General features: G+C 33.3%; 1 protein-coding gene and 1 long non-coding RNA gene across 7 annotated transcripts; one reads left to right on the top strand and one right to left on the bottom strand.

Moving 5' to 3' along the window:
• Nucleotides 1-719: 719 nt before the first annotated feature.
• Nucleotides 720-25,102, top strand: LOC123562983 (uncharacterized). Of its 4 annotated transcripts, none has more exons than XR_008370014.1 (5): nt 720-734; nt 20,830-21,002; nt 23,370-23,480; nt 24,046-24,165; nt 24,530-25,102. It is a non-coding gene; the product is annotated as an uncharacterized LOC123562983 (long non-coding RNA). The 4 variants fall into 4 exon arrangements; XR_008370015.1 differs by lacking the exon at nt 720-734 and adding an exon at nt 6,237-6,251; XR_006688700.2 differs by lacking the exons at nt 720-734; nt 20,830-21,002 and adding an exon at nt 22,743-22,897.
• On the bottom strand, nt 3,934-14,264 carry LOC123564962 (protein toll-like). 3 transcript variants are annotated; one of them, XM_053537587.1, is made up of 3 exons: nt 14,042-14,264; nt 9,610-9,706; nt 3,934-7,524 (listed from the first exon to the last, which is right to left on the bottom strand). In XM_053537587.1, exon 3 carries the CDS (start codon nt 7,370-7,372, stop codon nt 5,525-5,527), a length of 1,848 nt encoding a protein of 615 aa, XP_053393562.1. In that variant the 5' UTR covers nt 7,373-7,524; nt 9,610-9,706; nt 14,042-14,264; the 3' UTR covers nt 3,934-5,524. The 3 variants fall into 3 exon arrangements, with proteins under 3 accessions (XP_053393562.1, XP_045214836.2, XP_045214837.2); XM_045358901.2 differs by having other exon boundaries at nt 9,639-9,706; XM_045358902.2 differs by lacking the exon at nt 9,610-9,706.

Genomic DNA, 25,102 nt, shown 5'->3' with positions numbered 1-25,102 from the left:
AAACCAGGAATAACTGCATTTTCATGACATTGCAATGCTCTGAATTTTGACAGTCTATTTTTTATAAATATTTTGAGAAACTGCCTAAAATTTGCCTTTTATTCGCGTAAAAGTAAGCTGAAAATGTTAAATTAATAGCTACCATATAAACAAATAGAAATCTATATCTACTACTACCTTGAAAATATGAAGTATTATTTTTTTAAAGAAAGGAAAGGACGTGGTCTAAAATGAAAGGCCAAATAAATAACATAGCATTTACTTGCTTGTACATCGAAAGGCCATCAACCTATGTATGTATAAGCGCACAGATAGAAAAACGAGTTACTTCCCAGTTTTGGTCACACAGTTTAACACAGCATTCGTGAAAAAAACATTGACACGTTACATGTATTTCTAAAATAGCGAAATTAGATATCGATTCTTATTTTTGCGAGTGTAAATATTAGTAAACATTGTATAAACCCTGAATATAACTTGGTCTAAATTGAGTTAGATCGATAAAGCATTATCATTTCACAAAATATACAAAGTATACTATACTTCATTTAGACCAGTCTGGTCTTATATCGAACGGAATTTTGAACTTAACATGTCACTTTTTTCCAATAATACCCTTTGCCTGGGATCAACAGTATAAATGAAACGTACTGACTAATGCCTCAGTCAATTATCGCGCAGGTGGAACATATGACTATACTTCAAAGTAATTGCACTTAGTCTAACTTCTACGGGTAAGTACAAAATAATTATTTTAATTTTCATAAAAGTATTGCAGTTGTTTTCTGGTATTGCTTTACTAATTTCGATAAATTATCTAATGCTAAGCTTGAAAGCGTTTTCTTTTTAGTGATAGAATGGACAATGAAAATAATTATTTTGAGTAAAAATATGTACTGCTTCCTTCATTTGATGCAAAGTTATACAAAGTTAAGTTCATTTGATCTTTAATTATCTGTATTTATTTATGGTTGTTGTTCGTTTAATTCAGTCAACAGAGCTGTAACAAGCAGACACTTATTTCAAGATATTCAAAAATATACATGATTTTTCTTGTACGGAGTTACATTATACATTACATATTCATTTAATTTAAGCTGCTGGCATCTTGATTACATAACATTGTTTATTAATTAGGCTTTGTTAAGATACATTAATAATTCTTTCCGAGAAATTATTTTCTCCACCCTTTTGTAGTGCTAACAGAATTAGCGTGTTCTCAACATTCAAAGAATATGTATGAGTACATTAAAAAGAATATTAAGTATACCAGTTACTTTTATAAAATACAGTAGTTTAACACGAGGTGCTTTTTCAAAACACTACATGTAATTTGTTATTGTTAAACACTTCACATATTTCCATTGAATTTTATTGTGAATAATTTTCGCGAGATTTCGCATAATATTTCAGTGTATACTCAGTTGCAAAATAATGAAATAGGACAAAAAAGAACAAACACGCTAAGTAACGATCGCGCGAGTTAAAAGTAATATGAATACATTTTTGGGAGAGCTGGACTATCATTACATACTGAAACATTTCAGGAAAGCTGGAATCTGCTGATTTTGCTGTAGTACCAGTGAAGAGCACAAAGAAAAATGCACTTCAACTTGTTATTAACTACACCGTGGTATGGTCGTACAGTCTCAATTTGTTTCAAGCAGATAGCTATATCATTAGTTTATGTTAAATTCTATTTCCTTATGTGTTAATGCCACCGATAGTATTTAGATCATATGACGACTTTTCAACTTTAAACACAAGGTGCCAATTTGGACATGATGTCTGGTCGTCGTCAGCTTGATAGTTTTTATATGAGCGAAGAATAGTAAACTCACAAAGGTAGTAATTTAGTGATTCGATGTAAATAATCTCAACCACACGGCAACGGAGACCCCATGTTACATTCCTCTCATCTAATTGAATTAAAAACACATTGTTACTTTTTATTCACATTTTGTCACACATTACATTAAACTGAATTTAATCGCACCCAACGTATCATTAAAAAAACAAAACATTACATATTTTAGCTTTTCCTACAGTTACAAGGAAGAATACCTGATGATACGAGCAGCTTTAAAAGCATGTGCATCTGCAACTGGAGCTGCAAAGGGATAAGTTATGATTGTAAAACCAATGAATAAGATTATTAAATATCTACTCTTTCTCTTCCACGCATGAGGTAGCATCAGCCACACTGCAAAGAACTTATGTTATGCTGTTAAGAAATAGTGCACTATTAAATCTTAATGTGAAGATGATAACGTTGTCCTCCTGAAACTAGCTGCAATATTCAAAACTGATACAATCACACGTGATACTGGAATAGAAATATCAGCTATTAGTGTATTCCTACATTGTATGACAATGACAAACATTTTCAATATTTGGCATATCAGAATTCCGTTGTTTCCGTTTTCTGTGGCATATATGATTGTATTGAGAAAAAAATGCATAACTTTGACATGATGAATGTTATGACGTGTTTGTTAGAAACTATGCTTAATCATGTTCACTACAGTTATGTATATTTTAAATAAATAGCGAAAGAATGTTCCTTTCAACAAGGTTATTTTTTTTTCGAACTGTATATACTCCAGTACAGGCTGCAAACACGGTAAATTAACATGGATTCAAACTTCCTGAACCGATCAAGATGCGGCAAATTTATGTCCGTAATTAAGAATGACGTTTCAAAGGCACACAGAAACATACAGTTTTGTCTTAATTTCATTATCTGTAGGGTACTGTTATGCATTTTTGATAATATGATTGTCTTTTTTCTGAATGAAGTTTCGCACTATATGGTACAAAATGTAACTATCAAGTAATCTGGATTTTACCTAGTAGTTCCACGGATACCGCAAATGTGCAAAAATGGAAAGTGTGCTGATTTAAAATATAGATGTTTGGCATTGAATAAGAGCAGTAAAATGGAAATAGTTAACGCATACATTCTATCGGTTGTGCGTATATATACACTCTGTTTTCTTTTGAATATTCTTTCGTCTGCAATACAAACATTGAAAAATATGACACTGGCTTAGATCGAATTTCTAAAGACGAATCGACAGCTAAGTTTCGCAGTCGGTTTTCTTTTGCCAGCCCGATTTGTTTCTAACCTCCAGCAAGAATAGCTTGGTCATCCACAGCCAATTTCTTCCTTTTTGACTCCTAGCCTATTAGAAGCAATGAATTTCGGCAGTTATGAATACAATAATGAGATTACACTACTGGATAAATAAAATTGACAATACTGACGTAAATAAAAGAATTAGCGCAACGACACACAATAAACTGAAACTGATATGAAATTCAGACGCCAATATGGAAAAAAAAATGATTTATGAGCATTTCATAATTGCCAAATATCAATTCTACACCCTCATTAAAACGTTTTACCAGGATACCTAAATATGCCTCTCTTAGCTGCGCTTTTGTATAAATTGTATATATAAAAAAAAACTATCGCTAGAGGAATTAATGCTAAAGACAATATAAGTAAGCTTAAACAGAATAGTTAAAATAAAAAACAGAAACAAGATTTCTTTATGTAACTTTTGGAGTTTAATCTTAAGTTTGCCTTTAATTATATATCTTATGAAGACAAGATTAGTGCGTTAAATGTAATGTGAAATTATAGACGAATGCTAATAGTGAACTTAGTGTACTTCTCAAATTAAAATTACGTGAAAAAAATATAATAATATCTATAACTTGTCATTGATACAAACATATACATGTATTGTAATTGGCCATGTTAATCGTCAAGTAAAGACAATTTCCTGACGTAGAAATATAAGACAATAAAGCTAAATGGGTCGGCCTCTAAAAATGTGTACGATGATTGATGGCATAAACTCGGTTATATTGATCATTTCATATTTGAAAAGCATTGGTAATATAAAACCCCAAAACGCATTTGGATATTGTGTCCATGGATTTTATTTCATAAAACATCTATTTATAAAACATGCGATGTTCGGAAAACAAATCTAACAAAGAAAGAAATATTCTAACACCACCTGATAATAAAGCAAACAACAGCGATGTGAACTTAAATAATTAACAACATTGACGGAGGTTCCAAGTATTTGTTTTAATGCAGTCATAAGACATTGATATAGACAATTAGACCTTTCTAACGTAAACGTAATTACGAAACGGAATACTGAATCCGTAAAATTTTAGGCTTAGGCTAATTTGTGGTCTATGGGAGACAATTTCATCCAATAGTAATACAATAGTATCTCCCTTAGACCATTATTTGCAAATAACATTTACGGATTCAGTAATCCGTTTCCGATTTACGTTTACGTTAGAAATGTCTATTAATATAAATGGGAGTGAACATCGTGCTGTGCATAATCTCAAGTGGCTCATTCATTCCACATGCAATTGTTGACAATTTCCATATGATATGACAAAATAAATACCTTAATTAACTATAGGACAGTTCGTACAAAAGGCAACATCAAATATTACTGTTTTATGAGATTATTTAGCATTTAATTTAGTTTTTTCCACTAAACTTGATATTATATATAAAATGTCTTTAGAAGTGACTTAAGGACCTTTTAAATTTTGAAAATATCCTCGATTCGTTACACTATATGTTCATATATATGTTTTGGTAAAGGCAAATCATTGTGTAAAACTGTGACTTGTATCACCATCCTATAAGTTGACTTGATATATAAATAAGATACTATAGTGATGCAACTTTCCATTTAAACAAATTCACAGCATATATTTGTAAAGTCTTTAAATGAAGGAAATATAAAACAGGCAAATGAGGATTAAACACAGAAAGACGCAAGTTCACAGTGATCATATCCGCTAATAAATCAGGCACTTACACAATGATATTATATAAAGTTTAAAATAATGCTTTTCAAAACTATCAATCTTCGAATTATGTTTGCAAATCCGAAAGTTTCAAAACCTCAGCTACCTTTAGTTTTTGACTTTTCTTTGATTCATTGATACCTAACTAAATTTAGGGTCTCGTAAAGAAATAATTGACCATTTCCTTAATATGAATTCTTGGGACAGTTTCAAATTCGGTCTTCCCGTGGGAGAATATTTTCCCCGTGGGCTGTTGGCTATCCCAAGAGACCTGATACTTTGGCTTTCGTAAATATATACAGTGTAAATAATTCACAAAACTTATTCAATGTAACGACATGTTTAATGTTTTAAATCTTATTGTTTATGTAAAGTCTGCTAGATCTATTTACAACTACAATAATCATCTATTTCATCTTTGAAAGTAGTGGCGATGTTTCGTCGAATGCAGGATCGCTTGTAATCATTATGGGAAGACTTTGCAAAAGTTTTGCCCAAAAGTGTTTATCACTGTATTTTATATACACATGCGTTTCCAAGTATAAATTCAACTCCTCGTAAACAAGTGACGCATCTAGATCCTCTAAGATAATCAGCACCATGTTTATATTCCTATCCCTTAGGAATCTCATGTGAGCCTCTCGGAATTCCATGTTGCACCAAGCACTTCTTAGAAACTTGTTTGAGATGACGAGTAAACTCGTATGACTAGATCTATCGCAACAAGTATGTTTTCAGATATGGTTTTACAAGGTGCAAAGTTTCTCTCACCAATGCACACTTTATATGGCGGATCATGATGTTCAAGATTATTTACAATATCGTTAATTATATCGTCGTCTTCACACGAATGTGGTATAAAGATATCATAACGTAAACGCCGATGTTTCCTCTTCCGGAAACAGTATCTGCAGATGTCAAAATGTGATATCATAAAAACATGGATGCTGTTTATTTTGCAGACAGTGACTGATACTAGTATAACAAAAGTTAACAGTGATCCAACGGTAATGAATAATATGTCAGCGAATGTAAGACTTGTTTGACAAACATATTTGCTGTCCGGAACTTCAACCATTGGCTTACCCTTTCCAGGTCCATTTTCGCATATTATTTTATCTTGGTGATAAATGTGATTTTTGTTTGACAGAAGCCATTGTTTCATCCATAATGTATGGCAGTCGCAGTTGAATGGATTTCCATCAATGGTTAAAACTTGTCCTTCACTAAAATTAAACTTCTCGAATGTTTTTGGAATATTTTCCAAATTATTATCATTGAAATATATTGATGTGTTAATTTTGCCTTCTAGTGCTTTGACGATGGTTGGATCTATGTCGGCAACGGCACATTGTGAGACATCAAAAATAGATACATTGTAAAGAAATGCTCTTAAGGTGAGGTGAATCAAGTTATCTGATTTAATATTGATGTGTATATTGTCTGCTACTGGACATGTCAGAGGTAGATCGTCTGCAAGGTACTGGCCTCTGCAGTCTACGGTAACAAGGCCGATGGCGATAGATTTTGTACACGTGCAGGAATCTGGACAATCCTGAGTGACTGAGCAGTTAAATTGGTCAGCTTGTACCTTGCGAACCATCATCCCTTCCAAACTTCTAGGACTTCCACACGTGATTGAAAATACAGGATTATCTGGATCCATTGTATAAAACTTTCTAAGCCCTGAGGCTAAAGGAAAGAGAGCACAATCACAAATAAACGGATTAAAACGTGCATCAATGCCACAGTTCCACAATTGTAAGAACTGCGGGTATGGGTGTGTAAGATTAAACATTTTGAAATAATAGTCTACGTCAACAGTCGTTATATTATTATGTGTAAGTACAACGCCAATATCGGTTAAATGTGAAAAATTTTCTATTGTGATATTGATCGAATTTATCATTGTACTTATACTGTTAAATGAGGCATTCACTATTGCGTGTGTCTCTTTTGACAATAAGAGTTTGCTAACTAAACTGCTGTCCACAGATGTCAGGTTGTTGCGAACAAGGTGGATATAATCTAACGCCTTTAATTTGACATTAAATGTCCCATTCTCAATTACTTTTAAGTTATTGTTTGCAAGAGAAAGTTTCTCTAGAGATTCTAAACAATCAAGATTTCCTGGTCGTATAACATGAATATCATTGTTATCCAAATGAAGTTGTTTCAACTTTTTACAGATCTGCTCTGATGCATTAAAAGAAACTGTTGATATTTCATTGTGTGATAAGTCTAAATTTATAAGCCTGTTTAGTATATTTAAATATTTTGGAATAGTCTTTAATCTACTGTTACTAAATACCAGTGTTTCAGCATGATTATAAGTTTCTAAACACTTTATAACATTTTCTTCGATGAAACCATTGGTTATGAGTAGTTTCGAAGTGCTGTTACTGAAATCACAGGTAAAGTCCGAGTTCTTTTTGTAAAGTTTTATTGAATACCCGAGCGTAGTTCTCAGATAAAGAAACAATAGTAGGAAGAACGGTGTTGCGATGTATTTGATCATTCTGTAAAGTTGTAATCAAGATGCACACTCACGCTTCAAAATATCATAATTTTTCCCCTTTTCTGGTGACCATTTTAACCACTTCTTCGAAATGTACATCCTTTAAAACATCCTCAAATGTCCCACTTGTAAATCGACGAGAGTACAATTCGCTGAAAAAAAGAAACGTTCTTTCAAAATGTGATAATATTATAACAACTTACTATTCGAGGAGCAGTTTTCTATAGAAATGCTGCCGACAGCTTTACCCAGAGGTCGTGAATTCGGGACCAATGTACTGAAGTCACGACAACGTCTTCAAGAATGACACTAGTACTGCTTTTCTGATTGTAATTTAAAAAAAAAATCTGAAAGCTTCACAAGATTCGAATTAAAATAAATTTAGCATAAACTAAATAAATATATTCTATTTGTCTTGTGATAAAATATATGGTATTAAATGATACAAAAACATAGCATGTGACAACACATACTGGATATCGCAGTTCATTAAAATCATTTTACATTTTATAAGTTATAACAAGACAAATATAATCATTACCGTAGACATTGAGTATTCTACAATTTTAGTGACATAAATATCCTTGTAAGATGACTCATGAATGCTTTACAACCTTCCTTTTCATACCATGTAGTGTCGAGAATAAAAAAATAAATAAATGTTAAAAAAGTAAATGATTAGATACTGAACTATACTATCTAAATTTTAAACATACCACAGAACTATGATAATATAAAGTGAGGACTGAAACTGTTATATTTACATCACAATCTCACAGCAACTGGAAAAGCTAGCTGCAGATATGTCCAGACTTTTTCTTGTTTTGTTATACCATAGAATTAGAAACACGTCGGGTATAAATGGAATGGGTATTCATTATGGAATAGAATCAAATTTATCGCTGGGAATTGAAGACCTGGCTTTAAATGCATCTTTGGTACCGGGTACTACTTGCATATAATATTAAAGGATGTCTATCAGCTTCTTTTGCTCCAGTTTATTTGAAAATATTATCCCTTTCCTTGCTAAATTTCTATAATGAACTTGTCCATATTTCGATTTGGACAGTACCATTAACTGTTAAAAGGGGTGCTTATCAAAAACGATACTGACTGAATGGCGAACAGTGCAGACCATGATCAGACTGCACGGTGAAGACTGTTCTTGGTCTGCACTGGTCGCAAAGGCAGAACCATTTGCCCCCAGCAGGCTAAGGTTTAAGGACTGAGTGATGTTCTCCCGAAGACACAGATTTAAGCCATGAATATTTCTTCAAGCATATACTCATAAAGTTTGAAATATAAAACAACAAAAAAAACGTAAGTATCATCATGTACATGCAGTTCAAAGTAAAGACTTTAGCTACAGTGTTCATGTTAGAAGCATGATGTTGTTACAACATTTGGTATTGTAACTGAAGGTAAATAATTACATTTCACAATGTAATTGTAACTTAATTAATTACATTTTAAAGTAATTCACACCAGGCCTGTACCTGGTCGTTAAGCATTTCTTGTGGAAAAATTCAGACAAAAGAAGTTTGATAAACCGATTTTTTCAAAAATTGGAATATTAGGCTCATCTACAAAAGAAAAAAAAAGATTAACATCTCTCTGTATAGCTTCATCTTGTCTTTAACTCATATAAAATTAAAATTATTTTATTATATGTTCCAAAAATAACCTAAATTTCATTGGCCGAAACCGCTCATCATCTTTCAAAATATATTTCATGTTTAATGGTTAGTGGGTTTTCCTCATTAAACATGACTTTCTAAAAATAGAATGGCAGTTGTTTATTGTTACTTTCAAACATTAAATATGTTGCAACAAATATTTGTTACTTGTTCATAAACCTGAACCCATATAATAAAACAGTTATTGACTCTTAAACCATTGGATATGTTGTCATATTCACCGGAAGAGGGCAATATTGACCTCGGCTATCGCCTCTTCCGGTTAATATCACATCATATCCAATGGCTCAAGAGTCAATAGATCGAATTGTATGATATTCTCTTTGTACTTTTCCAGTTATATAAAAGATATAAATCTGTTATAATGACATGCATGTATGTTGTATTTGTCTTATTAGAAGCCCTATATTTGAGAGGTTAATCAGCTTTTAATATAGTGAGGAATATACTCAGCAGCAGCTAAGCGGTCAACAGTTCATTTAATGTATATTTGCTCACATTATATTTTTACAGTTTTGCCGACAAATTAAAGTAACTCACATTTTCAAATAAACCCGGCTGATATGTACCTTGCTGTCGGCCTAACACGTGTCTTCCATGATCCCGACTATCTTCCTAACTGCTTTTAGAATTTTTCCTGAAAGTGATATAATTTCCGTGATACTAACAAAAAGTAAAATGTAAAAAAATAAAACACATATTCTAACACGACCCGGTTTGTTTTCCTATTAAACAAAGAAGGCTGAAATTTGTGTGTTATTGTGCAACAATTCATTTTTCTGACGTCACAATTATTACGTCATAGCGTCAAGCGACATAGCGGCGCACTGGGAAAGAAACCAACGGGGAACCGGCAGATATTTGTTGGATGAAGTAAAGGATATACAAAATAATCCTTGATAACGTGTTAGAAATGAACTAATATATTTCATATAGGGATTTTCTCTTGCATAAAATCGTTGTAAGTCGTTCAGACGTGTATTATTATATCACTCGGGCTGCGCCCTTATGATAAATCTACAATTCTTTCGCATCTCAACTCCAAACCATGATTTTATTTATTGACAAATCACTAAATGAGATATATTATTTCTTAAATACTGACTGATTACAACGTAAACAGTGATAGGTCAAATCGTTGATCTTTTCGTGTGGGGCTACGCGGAGGTCATGGGTAAAATTTTGTTTCAATCCACTAATGATATGAAACGAAAATAACATATGTTGGCTTTACGTGTAAAATTAGCAATCTTTCAATTGTGACGACCAGGATTTATAACAATTATGATATCAAATTACCATTTACATTTTAAAGCGACCGTTGCCTAAGCCGGGAAAGAAAGAAATGCAGAAAACAAGAAACAGAAAAAAAAAAAAAAATATCATGATCATTTTTGCACACTTTGAAGAAAATCATAAAATGTTTAGATTATATATGTGTTTATTCATTCATTAAACGGCCTTTTCCTGAATTTATTTTTACTTACTTTGCACATTTATCACATTGCAAGTTTATTTTCAGTTAGCACGTAGATGTAGCACGACAGCATTTAGGGTAAAATGGGGTAACTGGGACAATGGGTAAACTGGGACACTTTACACTTTTCAGTAAATTGGGGTAAATATGGGTTACGTTCCCTAAATAAGATCATATGTTGAGAAAGAACATTCAGTGTTAAAGCCTATTATGACAAAAGTTTTCTGCCGATGGAGTTGGGAAATGCTTTAAGAATCGATTTACTTAGACATATGTTGAGAGTATTACTAATTAAATAAAAATAAGAAAACATAAAATTACACGCTGTAAATAATTATGCCTATTTTTTCAGATGGTCCATTAAAATGTCCTCGGTATGTGCCTGTCTAGTGAAACGCACAGTAGAAATAGTCGTCTGACTTTATAGATATATTTGCTTATATGTGGTCGGTATATCCATAAGATCTTAAAGATATCTAATTTCGATACGGCTTGGTCATAAATGTGACGTCATGATAATTTTTGACGCAAGAAGCTGGTTCTCGTATATATGTAATATCGGATTAAGCTTGTTTGAAATATTGAAGCGTTATTATGTATCATTGTAAATAAAGGACATGACATTAGTCTTTTAAAATTCTATCAAAAAGTATAATAATTTTGTTTTAATGACTTTCATTTTGAATAATAAAGTGGCCTCTCATGAACCGTTGCGTTGACGTCAGACAACGACGTTATAAAACAGGTGCTTGTTTGTGAAATATGGCATGTCCAAAATATTTATCTTAGTATGTATTTATACCTTAAGTTATGGGAAGAGTTGCAAGACTGTAGGTATCACATTACTATTTCATACAATGAGATTTGTTTTTGAGAAGTTACAACATACTTTATTTTGAACGTTCCTTTTCAAAAGTGTCCCGCTTACCCAAATGTATTAGGGCAAGTGGGACACTGTCGTTAAAAACAAAGTTCTCCATGATTTTATTTTTGAACAAACTGGATGCTGAAAGAAAAAGGGGATATGCTCCAATGGCCAGTACGTAAAATGGTGTACATAACTGGACATTACCACTATAAATTGTCAACTTTTAATCTTTTTCCACAAATTAAATGAAAAAAGGAAAGAAAGTCTAGTAATGATGAAGCTCTGATATTTTGTAAGTTTACCACTAGTTCACAGGCGTGGTCATAATCTATATTAGCTTAATACATGTTTATAACTTGGGTGCAATTACTGAACACTTTCTACCTGATACCAAGTTTACATGATCCAAGTCACTGTTTAGTCACATAGGTTTATTTAAAGGGCGATCGTATCGTGAACCCCTCCCACTCATTCCGCGTAAAATCTGGTGAGTTTAGAATTTTTGACAGCCTGATAGGCTAATACTGATATTTCTTTCATTTTTAAAGAAAATGTCGACAAATCTTATATAAATAAGTAGTATTTATACTAGGTGAAGCGGAGGAAACGACAGTCAAACCAACTGGGTAGTTCTTTTCGTTAATTACTCCTTTAAAAGATGACGTTGTGTCAAATATTTAGGCTAAAGCAAACACTAAATACTGGTCGGACAACACAATTTTAGGTACAGTTGCCAATAGTTTCCGAGAGCGTATGCCCATGTGTCCCTCTAGATCTCTACTCTCTTTAACCCTGCCTTCATTCTCCTCACATCTCGCCCCCTCCTCCCCGAGTCTTCCTTTATGCAAAAAGCTAGTTAATGTCCTTATTTCTTTGTGAAAAAAGAAACACATTTTAATTGTCCCGTAAATATTTGATAAAAGCTATGTTCTAAGACTGTTTAAAATTTTGATCAGTTTCAAGTGTAAAATCACATATTAATATAAGTACATTATGGCTTATGTCAAGTTTATGTTTAATTCACACATAGTTATTTACACTTATAACATTTTTTATTTTATACGATTTGTATAATAAGCATGTATTGAAACAAATAATGACATTATTTGGGCAAAAATTGGACATGCTGATTTCTTTATGCATTCTTGTTTTACAAAACAGTCATAAATTGTAATTAATACTGAGCTATATTTTCAGTTTAGAATTCTTTTTTGACCTGTAAACATGAATGGTTTCATTTGTCATAAATGCGGCTGTAATATACACAATTTCAATACAACTAAAATGTCCCAAGTTACCCCAACTGGGTGGGGTAACTTGGGACACTTGACCAATGTTTAATAAGTTTATTGTTAATCACAGGTTATCAGGTATTTGTAAAAGTTTATATTCATCCTATATTGTATAGGTTGCGCATACTGAAATATCAATAAATCCAGTTTATATTTTGTCTTTCTAAAATATTACTCAACAGTGTTTCTTTAAGTGTCCCAGTTACGTTACCCCATTTTACCCTACACTGTAGCGTAACAATTGTTGTATCATCAAACTGCGCAAGAACAATATCGTTTTGTTAAGTCATATTGATTTTTTTAAACTTGTTTTACTGCTTAAAGAGCCTGTATCTATATATTAATTATATTATATAATACATTAATATATGTTATATCTATTTCATATTATTAATGTTTAATCAAACTTTTACTGATGATATATGCATAGCTCCACACGAAAAGCATAATAAAATGAGTTTTGCAGTAGGGCCGAGCCAGAGGTGTTTTTACTGAAAAGCTAACTATTGCAATTTACATATAAAATATCTTTAAGAAATAAATACTTTGACATGTTTTACAAACAATATTGAAGGATATTAAAAAGCGTGTCGATACTGAATAAAAAAATAAATAAATAAAATTATAAATAAAATTCGTTCTAGAAATTATCAACTGTTTTCGTAGGAGCTAGGCCAAGGACAGGGGCTATCCATTGTTTTTCAGTGTGGATAAATTGAAGTTTTATTATTAATTTAAGATTAAACTCAGTGGTTAAAGGGAATTTTAAAATTAACAATTTACTGCTAAGCTCATTAAAAATTTACGTATTTAAAATAAATTTATGCACCGCAAAGTAATTAATAAATTGCTTTCGGTACAATAAAACTCAGATCCGAATAATAGCAAAACGTCATTTTAAGGTTGAAAAAGTCTGGTATCATGAAAAAGTTGGATTGTTTGTTCTGTATATTTGATACACAGGACGATATTTGATGGCGTAACCACATTCACATTTGGGATTATTTATTACATTATTTATGTATAAACTTAAAAAGGTAAGGTATATTATTGATACGACGATAAATCCGCATTTGTTTCGTAACCTTGTGTGTTCTTATGGCTGTTAGATAGCTGACAAATGGAAAATAGAAATACCCTGGCCAAATGTGCAGACCTAGAAAATATATCAAATCTAAACTCAGCGTACAAAGATATAAAAAGAAAAACATGAAATCATCCCCATTTTTATGCCAAAATGAACACTTTAAATAAAATATGATAGAAAATACGATTTTGTTTACTTTATTTTTTTTTCCAAAATTATAGATTGGAGAAAGTAAAAATAGGACTTACTTTTAAGCGAGATCCTTTCCAAATGTTGAACTGTAACTGAAAGTTTTATTAACTTCCTGATTTAGTTTTCGCGCGACTATGCATATTATAGCAGGTAAAATGAGATATTTTACCTTCACAGATATTTTAGCCTTATTTACTGCAGAGTTTTAATAATAAATATGTTTTTGTGACTTTAACATATCTACAAAATCAACGTCTGTGCAAAACGATTTGTGTTTATCATTTTGATCTATACAACTGTCTGTCAACTCTGATTTCAAAAGCTTTAGAAGAATAATAGGGTATTAAATTCATATTGAAGATTAGTTTACATGAAAACAATGCTTAAGTGTCATATTGTGAGAAAAATGCAACCTGACCAGAGCTGGAACCCGGAAGTCCGATTCTTCACCATTACAGCTAATGACCCAGAAATAAATATTGTCCCAGCCAGTGATATATACTGATTTTCAAAAAAAAAAATACCGAATGAAAATTTCAGAACATGAAATGATACGCAGGAAAGTGCTATGTTCACCTGTCCCATTAGAATACTTAAACGCTTACCCTTAATCAAACTCGACTGCCTGCCTCAACAGGGACAGCGCAGGACTACTGATCGAGGGATTGTGCGTCCAATCCCCGGGCGAGACGCATATTCTTCGTGACGATTTTAAAGGAAACATCATTTCTTCCTCCACCTCTGATTAATGCTGATAAGTTGCATTTACTTGCGGATAATGAGTTTGTACTAGCACAGACTCAATGAAAACATGTAAGGTTAACTGCCCGCGGTAGTTAAAATATTTTCAAAGCTATATCTTAACGAATTTTATCATACGGACGGACGGACGGACGGATTGAGAAAGGCAAATCTTTGTCCGCAAGCAGTGGGTATAGTAAACTCGGTCTTGTTCCTGAAATATGCGGGTTGCTCTTTGCTTCCAAGAAATCGCCACATACCTTAAATTATTTTTTTTCAGACTCGTGTCTGTACCATACATCATACCGATATCAATACAACCATTAGCCTGCTGGCGGCAAGTTATTCTGCCATTGCGACCAGACGTCTGTGCAGGCATATCATGGTCTGCACTGTTCGCAATTCAGGCAGTAAACTGTCTGTGGACACCTCTTCGAATAATAAATGATATTGCCCAAATTAATGATGAACCTCTCCGTTTTAGAAATTTAGCAGACTTAAGGTTAATCAAACACACTGAACCGTAGCGTCAATTTAAGATGAAAGTGTTTCTACATTACGGTCCCTAGCAGTGATGAAATGCTGTTTACCACTCGGAAAAACCAGCGACTCCGTTGATTGGTAAGTTATACGAATATATTTACAAATATTTTACTCATATTATGCCCTCACGCATTTATGCGGGGGTGGGGATGGGTGTGTGTGTGTGTGGGGGGGGGGGGGGGGGTATATAGCGTTGCCGCTATCCTAACGTCCGTCCGATCGTACGTCCCGAATCTTATGTGTCCAACTCTTCCCACACTGTTTGTCTGATTTGCTTTAAATTGTCACAGATGAACAAGCTTAATGTGCAGATGACCATGAAAGAACTTTCTGTGATTATGTTACCGCAGTTATGGCCCTTTGGTAGTTTTTGTTTTATGGAGTATAGAGAAAAATCTTGTGTCCAATTCCTCCCACGCTATTAGCTTAATTTGCTTTAAACTTTCACACTTGTCAGATGAACAAGCTTGATTGGCAGACGGCACTAAAGGAAGGATATTTTTCTGAGAATAATTTTGTTGCAGTCATGGCCCTTTGATAGATTTTGCTATAGAGGATGACACAGTATGTGGGGGCATCTGTGTCCTATGGACAAAATTCTAGTTTATTTCTGCTTCTAGCGCCAAACTTCTATCAAAACAGTTTCAGTCGAGCTAATACATAAAGATCATCACTTTGAGAGCTTACAATTGATTTTTATTCACAGATATAAACGAAATATTATATAAGTAGTACTTATTTTATCCAAAGCAGATTTCGCGCATAATGACATGTAAATCTGATGGCTTGCTATTTGAAATTGTAATATAATATACACTTCTATCAGTTTATACAAGTCATAATCCATGATTCTAGTGAAATTACAAATCTTAACTACCGGAAATCTATTGAATTTCATTTACAAATCAACGGCATTGACAGCAAAAATTAATTACGATGTCTCCCAATAAGACAGTCTGATAACATTAACCCTTACAATGCTAAATTTCTATAATGGACTGGTCCATCTTTCAATTTGGGCAGTACCATTTATCATCTGAAGGGGAGTTTACTGAAAATTTACTGACTGAATAGCGAATAGTGCAGACCATGATCAGACTGCACGGATGTGCAGGCTGATCTTGGTCTGCACTGGTCGCAAAGGCAGAATTATCTGCCGCCAGCAGGCTAAGGGTTAAGTAGAATTGCGTTTAGATAAGATTGATGAATTTATGATAATGTCCGATTATCTCTTTCCTAATGTTTTGCCAGCTAGAAGTTTGTTCTACTTTTTGACATGTATTGTGTTGGTTTACATTGTCATTTAATTAATGTTTAATTACTTATTAGCGATACTTACTTAATATTAACTTCGCATTACAATTAATAAATAAAAATACATTATTAATAGGTTTATGATAAAAGCCTCCAAGAGGCATAAACTGAATTTTATGAGTTGAAATGTAAAATAATATATACCTATATATTAATGTAGATCGCATCGCGTCAGCTGGGTTTACGGTGGTACCTGTGCAAGTTAAGATGTGCGTGAAATTAGCCAGAGCAGCCAGAGTAGCCAGAGTTTAGCCAGAGTTCAGCCAGAGTTTAGCCAGAGTAGCCAGAGTTCAGCCAGAGTTCAGCCAGAGTTTAGCCAGAGTAGCCAGAGAAGTCAGAACTCTGGTTATTCTGGCTAGCCAGAGTAGCCAGAGTTCAGCCAGAGTAGCCAGAGTTCAGCCAGAGAAGTCATAACTCTGGTTACTCTGGCTGGCCAGAGTAGCCAGAGTTCAGCCAGAGAAGTCATAACTCTGGTTACTCTGGCTGGCCAGAGTAGCCAGAGTTCAGCAAGAGTAGCCATAATTCTGGTTACTCTGGCTGGCCAGAGTAGCCAGAGTTCAGCAAGAGTAGCCGGAGTTCATCCAGTATCCAGAACTCTGGTCACTCTGGCTGGCCAGAGTAGCCATAATTCAACCAGAGTAGGCAGAGTTTCTAGATTTTTAACATGTTCTGGCTACTCTGTTCAGCCAAAGTAGCCACAGTAGCCCGAGTCACCAGGATATCATTTGCTCTGGTTACTCTGGCTGTTTCTAACAGAGTAGCCAGAGTTCAGCCAGAGTAGCTGGAGTTTCTAGGATTTTAACATGTTCTGGCTACTCTGGTCAGCCAGACTAGCCAGTGTAGCCAGAGTAACCAGGTACCATGTACGCAAAATATTTTCAGTCTTTAAAACTAAGTTTGATTATAAAACTTAATATGTCATTTCTATCTAAATAGCATATTTAAAACTGAATTTCAAGTTAATAACTATTTTCAAGTGGTTAATTAAAGTAGCTCTGGTTACTCTGGCTGGCCAGAGTATTCAGAGTTTCTAGGGTTTTAACATGTTCTGGCTACTCTGGTCAGCAAGAGTAGCCAGAGTAACCAGGTCCCGTGTTCGCAAAACATTTTCAGTCTTAGCTGAATTCGATCTTGAAACTTAATATGTTATTTCTTTCTAAATAGCATGTTTAAAACTGAATTTCAAGTTAATAACTATTTTCAATTGGCTATTTATAGTAGCCAGAGAAGCCAGAACTCTGGTAACTCTGGCTGGCAAGAGTAGGCAGAGTTCAGCCAGAGTAACAAGACTTTATTTGGATTTTAACATGTTCTGGCTACTCATACCAAAGCAGCGTAACATCAATGCTTGAAACTTAAATGGCAGACACTAGAACATAGAAGAATACATGCATCCCGATTAATGTTATACAAATAACCATTAATCAAATCATTCAGTTTCAGTTTTAATATTGCATATGCCATGTTTTTGTGATTTACCTACATATCTGCGATATGTCACATGTTTAATTGTTAAGCGCCCTTGAACGTATATTTTATATTAAATGGGCGCTCAACAAATATGGATTAATAATAATAATAATAATAATAATAATAATGATGATGATGATAATAATATAATAAAGATAATAATCTCATATACTAAGTTTTTTTCTGCAATGGATGCAATATGGTGTTACAGTATTCTAATTGTGGGCGAACGTATGTTTTTAGGCAGTTTCTTTAATATTATTGTTATTAAATTGTACATATTTCTTTTATAAATCTGAGAGTGTTACTAGGTTTTGAAGATGTAATTTCAGTAAGTGTTTCAAAGTTAAGACATCACTAATAGTAATCCCAAGATATTAAGCATTTTCTGAAGTTTTTAGATCTTGATTAAGTAATTAATATGGAAAGATGATATTTTTTCTCTTTTTTTTCTTTCTTTTTGAGATTCCTATTACTTCGCATTTATCAGGATTGAATTCCATAGACCAGTTACGTTCCCATTATTCTAATTTTGTCAAATCATCTTGAACTTTGTAAAAGTCTATTAACGAGTCTATGTTGAGGTATATGATAGTGTCATCAGCAAATAAGCGTATTCTACCTTTAACAGAGTCAGGAAGGTCATTGATAAAATAAAGAAAGAGACAAGGACCCAACACTGAACCTTGAGGAACCCCCTGAAAGAACTGGTAAAGAGTGTGAGCCTTCAATTACTACAGATTGAGAACGGTTACTAAAGAAAGATTGAATCTAGGATAGAGAGATTCTGTCGACACAAAGTTTCACGATTTTACAGAGAAGGAGTTGATGCTCGATCTTGTCGAAAGTTTTCGAGAAATCCATTACAATGAGACCTGTTTGTTTCCAGATTGGAGATTGTCAAATGTTTCTTGTGTAAAAGATAATAGTTGAGCCTCACAGCTATGTTTGGAACGGAAGCTATATTGGAAAAGTGTGAGAAGATTGTTGACTATTTTCGTTCTCTCAGGGTTGATTTTTTGTGTTATTTTATATATCAAGTGATTCAATGCTAATAAAGTCTTGTTACTCTGGCTGAACTCTGCCTACTCTTGCCAGCCAGAGTTACCAGAGTTCTGGCTTCTCTGGCTACTATAAACAGCCAATTGAAAATAGGTATTAACTTGAAATTCAGTTTTAAACATGCTATTTAGAAAGAAATAACATATTAAGTTTCAAGATCGAATTCAGCTAAGACTGAAAATGTTTTGCGAACACGGGACCTGGTTACTCTGGCTACTCTTGCTGACCAGAGTAGCCAGAACATGTTAAAACCCTAGAAACTCTGAATACTCTGGCCAGCCAGAGTAACCAGAGCTACTTTAATTAACCACTTGAAAATAGTTATTAACTTGAAATTCAGTTTTAAATATGCTATTTAGATAGAAATGACAAATTAAGTTTCATAATTAAACTTAGCTAAGACTGAAAATATTTTGCGTACATGGTACCTGGTTACTCTGGCTACACTGGCTAGTCTGGCTGACCAGAGTAGCCAGAACATGTTAAAATCCTAGAAACTCCAGCTACTCTGGCTGAACTCTGGCTACTCTGTTAGAAACAGCCAGAGTAACCAGAGCAAATGATATCCTGGTGACTCGGGCTACTATGGCTACTTTGGCTGAACAGAGTAGCCAGAACATGTTAAAAATCTAGAAACTCTGCCTACTCTGGTTGAATTATGGCTACTCTGGCCAGCCAGAGTAACCAGAGTTCTGGATACTGGATGAACTCTGGCTACTCTTGCTGAACTCTGGCTACTCTGGCCAGCCAGAGTTCTGGATACTGGATGAACTCTGGCTACTCTTGCTGAACTCTGGCTACTCTGGCCAGCCAGAGTAACCAGAATTATGGCTACTCTGACTGAACTCTGACTACTCTGGCCAGCCAGAGTAACCAGAGTTATGACTTCTCTGGCTGAACTCTGGCCAGCCAGAGTAACCAGAGTTTTGACTTCTCTGGCTGAACTCTAGCTACTCTGGCCAGCCAGAGTAACCAGAGTTATGACTTCTCTGGCTGAACTCTGGCTACTCTGGCTAGCCAGAGTAACCAGAGTTCTGACTTCTCTGGCTACTCTGGCTAAACTCTGGCTGAACTCTGGTTGAACTCTGGCTACTCTGGCTAAACTCTGGCTGAACTCTGGCTACTCTGGCTGCTCTGGCTAATTTCACGCACATCAAGTTCAGAGCCGAGATACATGTGAGCTACATATAGACAAGAAACGTATTTGGAAATGTAACATCCAAGAGCTTTTCATTCAATATTTGTTTTGTTACACTGAAAAATCGAATATAGCTAACTGAAAACTTGCTTGTAATGAAATATATAATTACTCAATTAAAGACATCTTGTCTAGACTTTAAAATTATAATTTAAAATGAATGTTTGTACTGGCTATTTGAAAAACGAAACGTCTATATTTATCACGATCGTTATGTAAACTATTTAAAAAAATGAATACTTACATCATGTATCCAGAAAGCCAATACGCATCATCTATATATAGGAACATCTCAAGTAATGTGATTAATAGAGAAATTCTAGAACACTTCAGTCGTACAATTGTATCAATATAATATATGAAGTTGGGGTTGTGCTGGTAACTCGCACTATTACAGAAACTGTCAATACTTCAAATTACACGTCAATTACATTACTTCATTATTACTTCTTCAGTATTTTGGAAACAGTAATGAACATAACATAATAAGTTCAAATGTTATATTTTGTTTTTCAGTCACTGTGAAAAAATCTTCATTAGTAACGGATGCCATAAGTGCCTGTGAAGAAAATGTAGTTCTTCTTTCTGACCTGCTCGGACGTTTACACATCTACTAGGCAGTGTAACTAAAATACAAACTTCAAGTAGGAACTATCTATTTAGATATATGTGTAGTTAACTGCATCAAAGTACGTATACTGAAAAAATTATTAAAATATCATTTTCTGAAAAAGAGTTGTTTGAGCTGAAAGAAAAATGATCACGGGTAAAATATTTGGAAAAAATGGAGACAACTCCGCTAAGACTTTATGGTAGGCTTAGGTGGCTATTGACCTAAAACCTCATGCAAACTATGCACTTTTTACCTCCAGACAGGGAAAAAGCATGCATAATTGCCACATCGATTAACAATCTGAATAGGAAACTATGTAAAGATCAAATAAGTTAATGCCCTGGGGAAAGTGTGACATTTTCTGTGGTGAAATGTGTCAACAAACAGACGATTTTTTTTAAAAAAAGAGACAAAACCCTCAGAATTTCACAAGGTAAAATATGTTGAAAAGGCTACTGCTGGAAAGAGAACAATCTCTACTACCCATATATATGCGTCAAAGTATGGGAAAATATCTAGAAATAGGAGAAAATAAAAGAAATCAATTTCAGGACTGTTGGATGCATGACTGTGTTATCATGCATAGCATTTAACATAGATAGGTTACTTTTCCTTTGTTCTGGTATTACATGGACAGGATTAGGATTAACAAACGGTGTTCACTCAACAATTTCACTATATAAACAGATTGTTTCCCTTGTGTAAAGAAGGCTTAGGGTAAGTCTCTACATCTACAGTTTCATTTATAATAGCATATCAGTTCTCCTTTTCTAAGCCTAAAGTATAAGACAACATTGAAAGTAGAATACATTTTTCTACATTTTATTAAAAATAGATGCACGAATTACTTTAATCCTGTCCAGATCTATGAACACAGTTTTTATCTTTAAAATTTCATGAACGGTTTTAATATTTCAGTGATTGTGCTACAAAAATGTAGGTCTTTAAACGTGTTTCATGTTTCATGATTTTGCTTATTGTACTATAGTGGGACCGGACAGAAATTATATGGTTGTCTTAAAATAAGGGACAAACATTGAAAACGTCGTAGATTTTCAGTTTCGTACAATATGCATTAAATTTTATGCAGTTCATCTTGTTTTGTTTATTTTTGTTCGTGTCCTTTCTCCATCGTTTTACCTAAGTAACATAGGATAAAGTGTAGATTTAAAAGAAACTCCATGATACATAAGACCAAGTACAGTCGACCGTAACCATCCAAAATAATTACTTTTTTTAAAAATAAGCAGCAATAACTGCATTGTAATGACATTGCAATGCTCTGTTTTGACAGTTCATTTTTATAAAAACATTCAGAAACTGCCTGAAATTTGCTTGTTATCCGCGTAAAAATAAACTAAAAACGTTTAATTAATAATTACCGTATTAATAAATAGAAATATATATCTACCACCAACTTAAAAATATAAAAATATATCTTCAGAGTTTTTTTTTTTATAAAAATGGAAAGAACGTGGACCAAATACATAACATATTATTTACTCGCTTGTACATTGAAAGGCCGTCAACCTATGTAAGCATAAGCGCACAGGTAGAATACGAGTTACTTCCCAGTTTTGGTCACCACAAACACCAGCCATTCATAAGAAAAATTAGGTCATGTTACATGCATTTTAAAACAGCGATATTAGATATTGATTCTTATTTTCGCGAGTGTAAATATTAGTCTTAACCATGTATAAACCCAGGTTATAACTTGGTCTAAATTGTATTCGAAACCGATCAATAAGCATTATCATTTTACAAAATATACTATATACTTTATTTAGATATTCTAGTCTAATATCGTACGGAAATTTGAACTTGCATGTCATTTTTTTTTCCAATAATACGCTTTGCCTGGGATCAATTGTATAAATAAAACGTACTGATTAATGCCTCAGTCAATTATCGCGCAGGTGAAAACATATAACTATACATCAAAGTAAATGTACTAACTGCATTCTACGGGTAAGTACAAAACAATTGTTGATTTAATGTTTTAATTTTCATAAAAGTATTGCATTTGTTTTCTGGCTTTGCTTTACTAAATTTGAGAAATTAACTGATGTTTAGATTGAAAGTGTTTCTATCAGTGATTGAATAGACAATGAAAATATTTATTTCGAGTACAAATAAAAAACGTACTGCTTTCTTTATTTGATGCAAAAGTATACAAAGTTAAGTTCATTTGATCTTTAATTATCGGTTTTAGTTATTGTTGTTGTTCGTTTAATTCAGAGCTGTAACAAGTAGACACTTATTTCTAATAATTAAAAAATATACATGATTTTTTTTTATATGGAGTTACGTTGTATATTAATTTAATTTAAGCTCCTGACATCTTGATAACAACATTTTCTTTAATTAAGCTTTGTTTAGATTGATAAATAAACGTTTCGTTCCGAGAATTATTATCTCTAACTTTTTGTATTTCAAACAGATTCAGCGTGTCCTCAAAGTAAGATGGCGAAAGTGTTACTCAAACATGGTCCTTTTATTGGTAGGTGAGACGTAACTATCTACACGGACAAGCATTTGATCCCTCTCATCAGTAAGTTGTGTGCGTTTTATATAGTCGTTAGTATACCAATAGTATACCAATTTTGGTACAGTTGCAGTACCTGAAAACATTTAATATTTTGTTGGATTCAGAGAATTACGTTAATATACAATATATATAGAGAGAAAGATGAACAATTTCACGTTTGCAAAGTTAAGTGATGGAAAATATAACAAGATAACAGGAATGATTTGTGAATATTTATGAGTGAAATCAAAATGATATATTATACCAGTTACTTTTTGAAAAATACAGTAATATCTGCAGTTTATTACGAGATGCTTTTTAAAAATACTACATATGATTTATTACTGTAAATCACATCATTACTGCGAACTTTATTGTCACCAATTTTCGCGAGTAATATTTCAGTATATTTATGGTATATCCGAATGCTTTTCATATCGTCGCAAATTCAGTATTTGACAAATAATAATATAGAACAAATCGGAGCAAATTCTCTAAATAAAACTACCGCAAGTTTAAAGCTAAAGTACACTTAGGAAATTTGAGTTGTTCTTTGCATATCTAAGTTATCTTTAAAAAAAACTTTCAGGAGAGCTGGAATCTGCTGGTTTTGTTGTAGTACCGATGAAGAGCACAAGGAAAGATGCACTGGAACTTGTTATTAACGATAAACTGGTATGGTCGCGCAGTCTCAATTTGTTTCAAGCAGGTAATTCTATAATCAGTTTATACTGAATACTATTTCTTTGATTTCTTAGTTCTCACATGAGCGAAGTGTGTTTATTCATAGAGGTAAGGATGTGGTGACCGAAACTACATGGCCACGGAGATCCCATATTTCATTCCTCGCTTCGAATTCGATTAAAACATGAAATAACATTGTACGATTATTATTTTTGTTCATTCTTTGTTACATATTACATTAAAACGAAATGTAGTCTCCTCCAATGTATCATAAATAAAACATTTTTTTTTCTGTACCTACAGTTACATTGCATTGCATGGTAAGTATGTTATGTAATCACCTCCAAAGTATCATAAATAAAAACATGTAATTTTATCTTTTCCTACAGTTGCAAGGAAAAAGAATGACCCTATGATACGAGATGCAATTAAAGCATGTGCATCTGCAACTGGAACTGCGAAGGGTTAAGTTAACTTTGTCAAGCCGACATATAAAATGATTAAGAATTTTCCATCAGGTCGTCTACTTTTTCTCTACGGCGCATGAGGAAGCATCAGCCACATTGCAACGAACAAACTGTTATGCTGTTAAATGAAGTACAACAGTCATCAACTGCTAGTAAATCTTAAACGTGTAGATGATGACATGTCCTCCTGAAACCAGCTGCAATATGCAAAAATGATGCTAACACTCGTGTAACTAGAATAAAAATACCGGCCTTTAGTGCATTTTTACATGTACGACAATTACAAACATTTTCAATTTTTAGCATCCCAGAATTCCGATTGTTTGTCTTGTGTGACATATATGATTTAATTAAAAAACAACATAACTTTGACATAATTAATGTTATGACGTGTTTGTTAGAAACTATTGTTAACAAATACTGATGTTTGCTTAATTATGTTATCTACAGTTTTGTATTATTTTTAAAATATCCGATTAAATGCTAATTATTCTC

Source organism: Mercenaria mercenaria, chromosome 2, assembly GCF_021730395.1.
Source record: "Mercenaria mercenaria strain notata chromosome 2, MADL_Memer_1, whole genome shotgun sequence".
Lineage (NCBI taxonomy): Eukaryota > Metazoa > Mollusca > Bivalvia > Venerida > Veneridae > Mercenaria > Mercenaria mercenaria.
The sequence above is the reverse complement of the archived record's forward strand: the minus strand, read 5'-3'. Positions and strand labels throughout refer to the sequence as shown.

Excerpts from the sequence above, each read along its gene's own strand:
- LOC123564962 (XM_053537587.1), bottom strand. The coding sequence starts at position 7,372 with ATGATCAAATACATCGCAACACCGTTCTTCCTACTATTGTTTCTTTAT.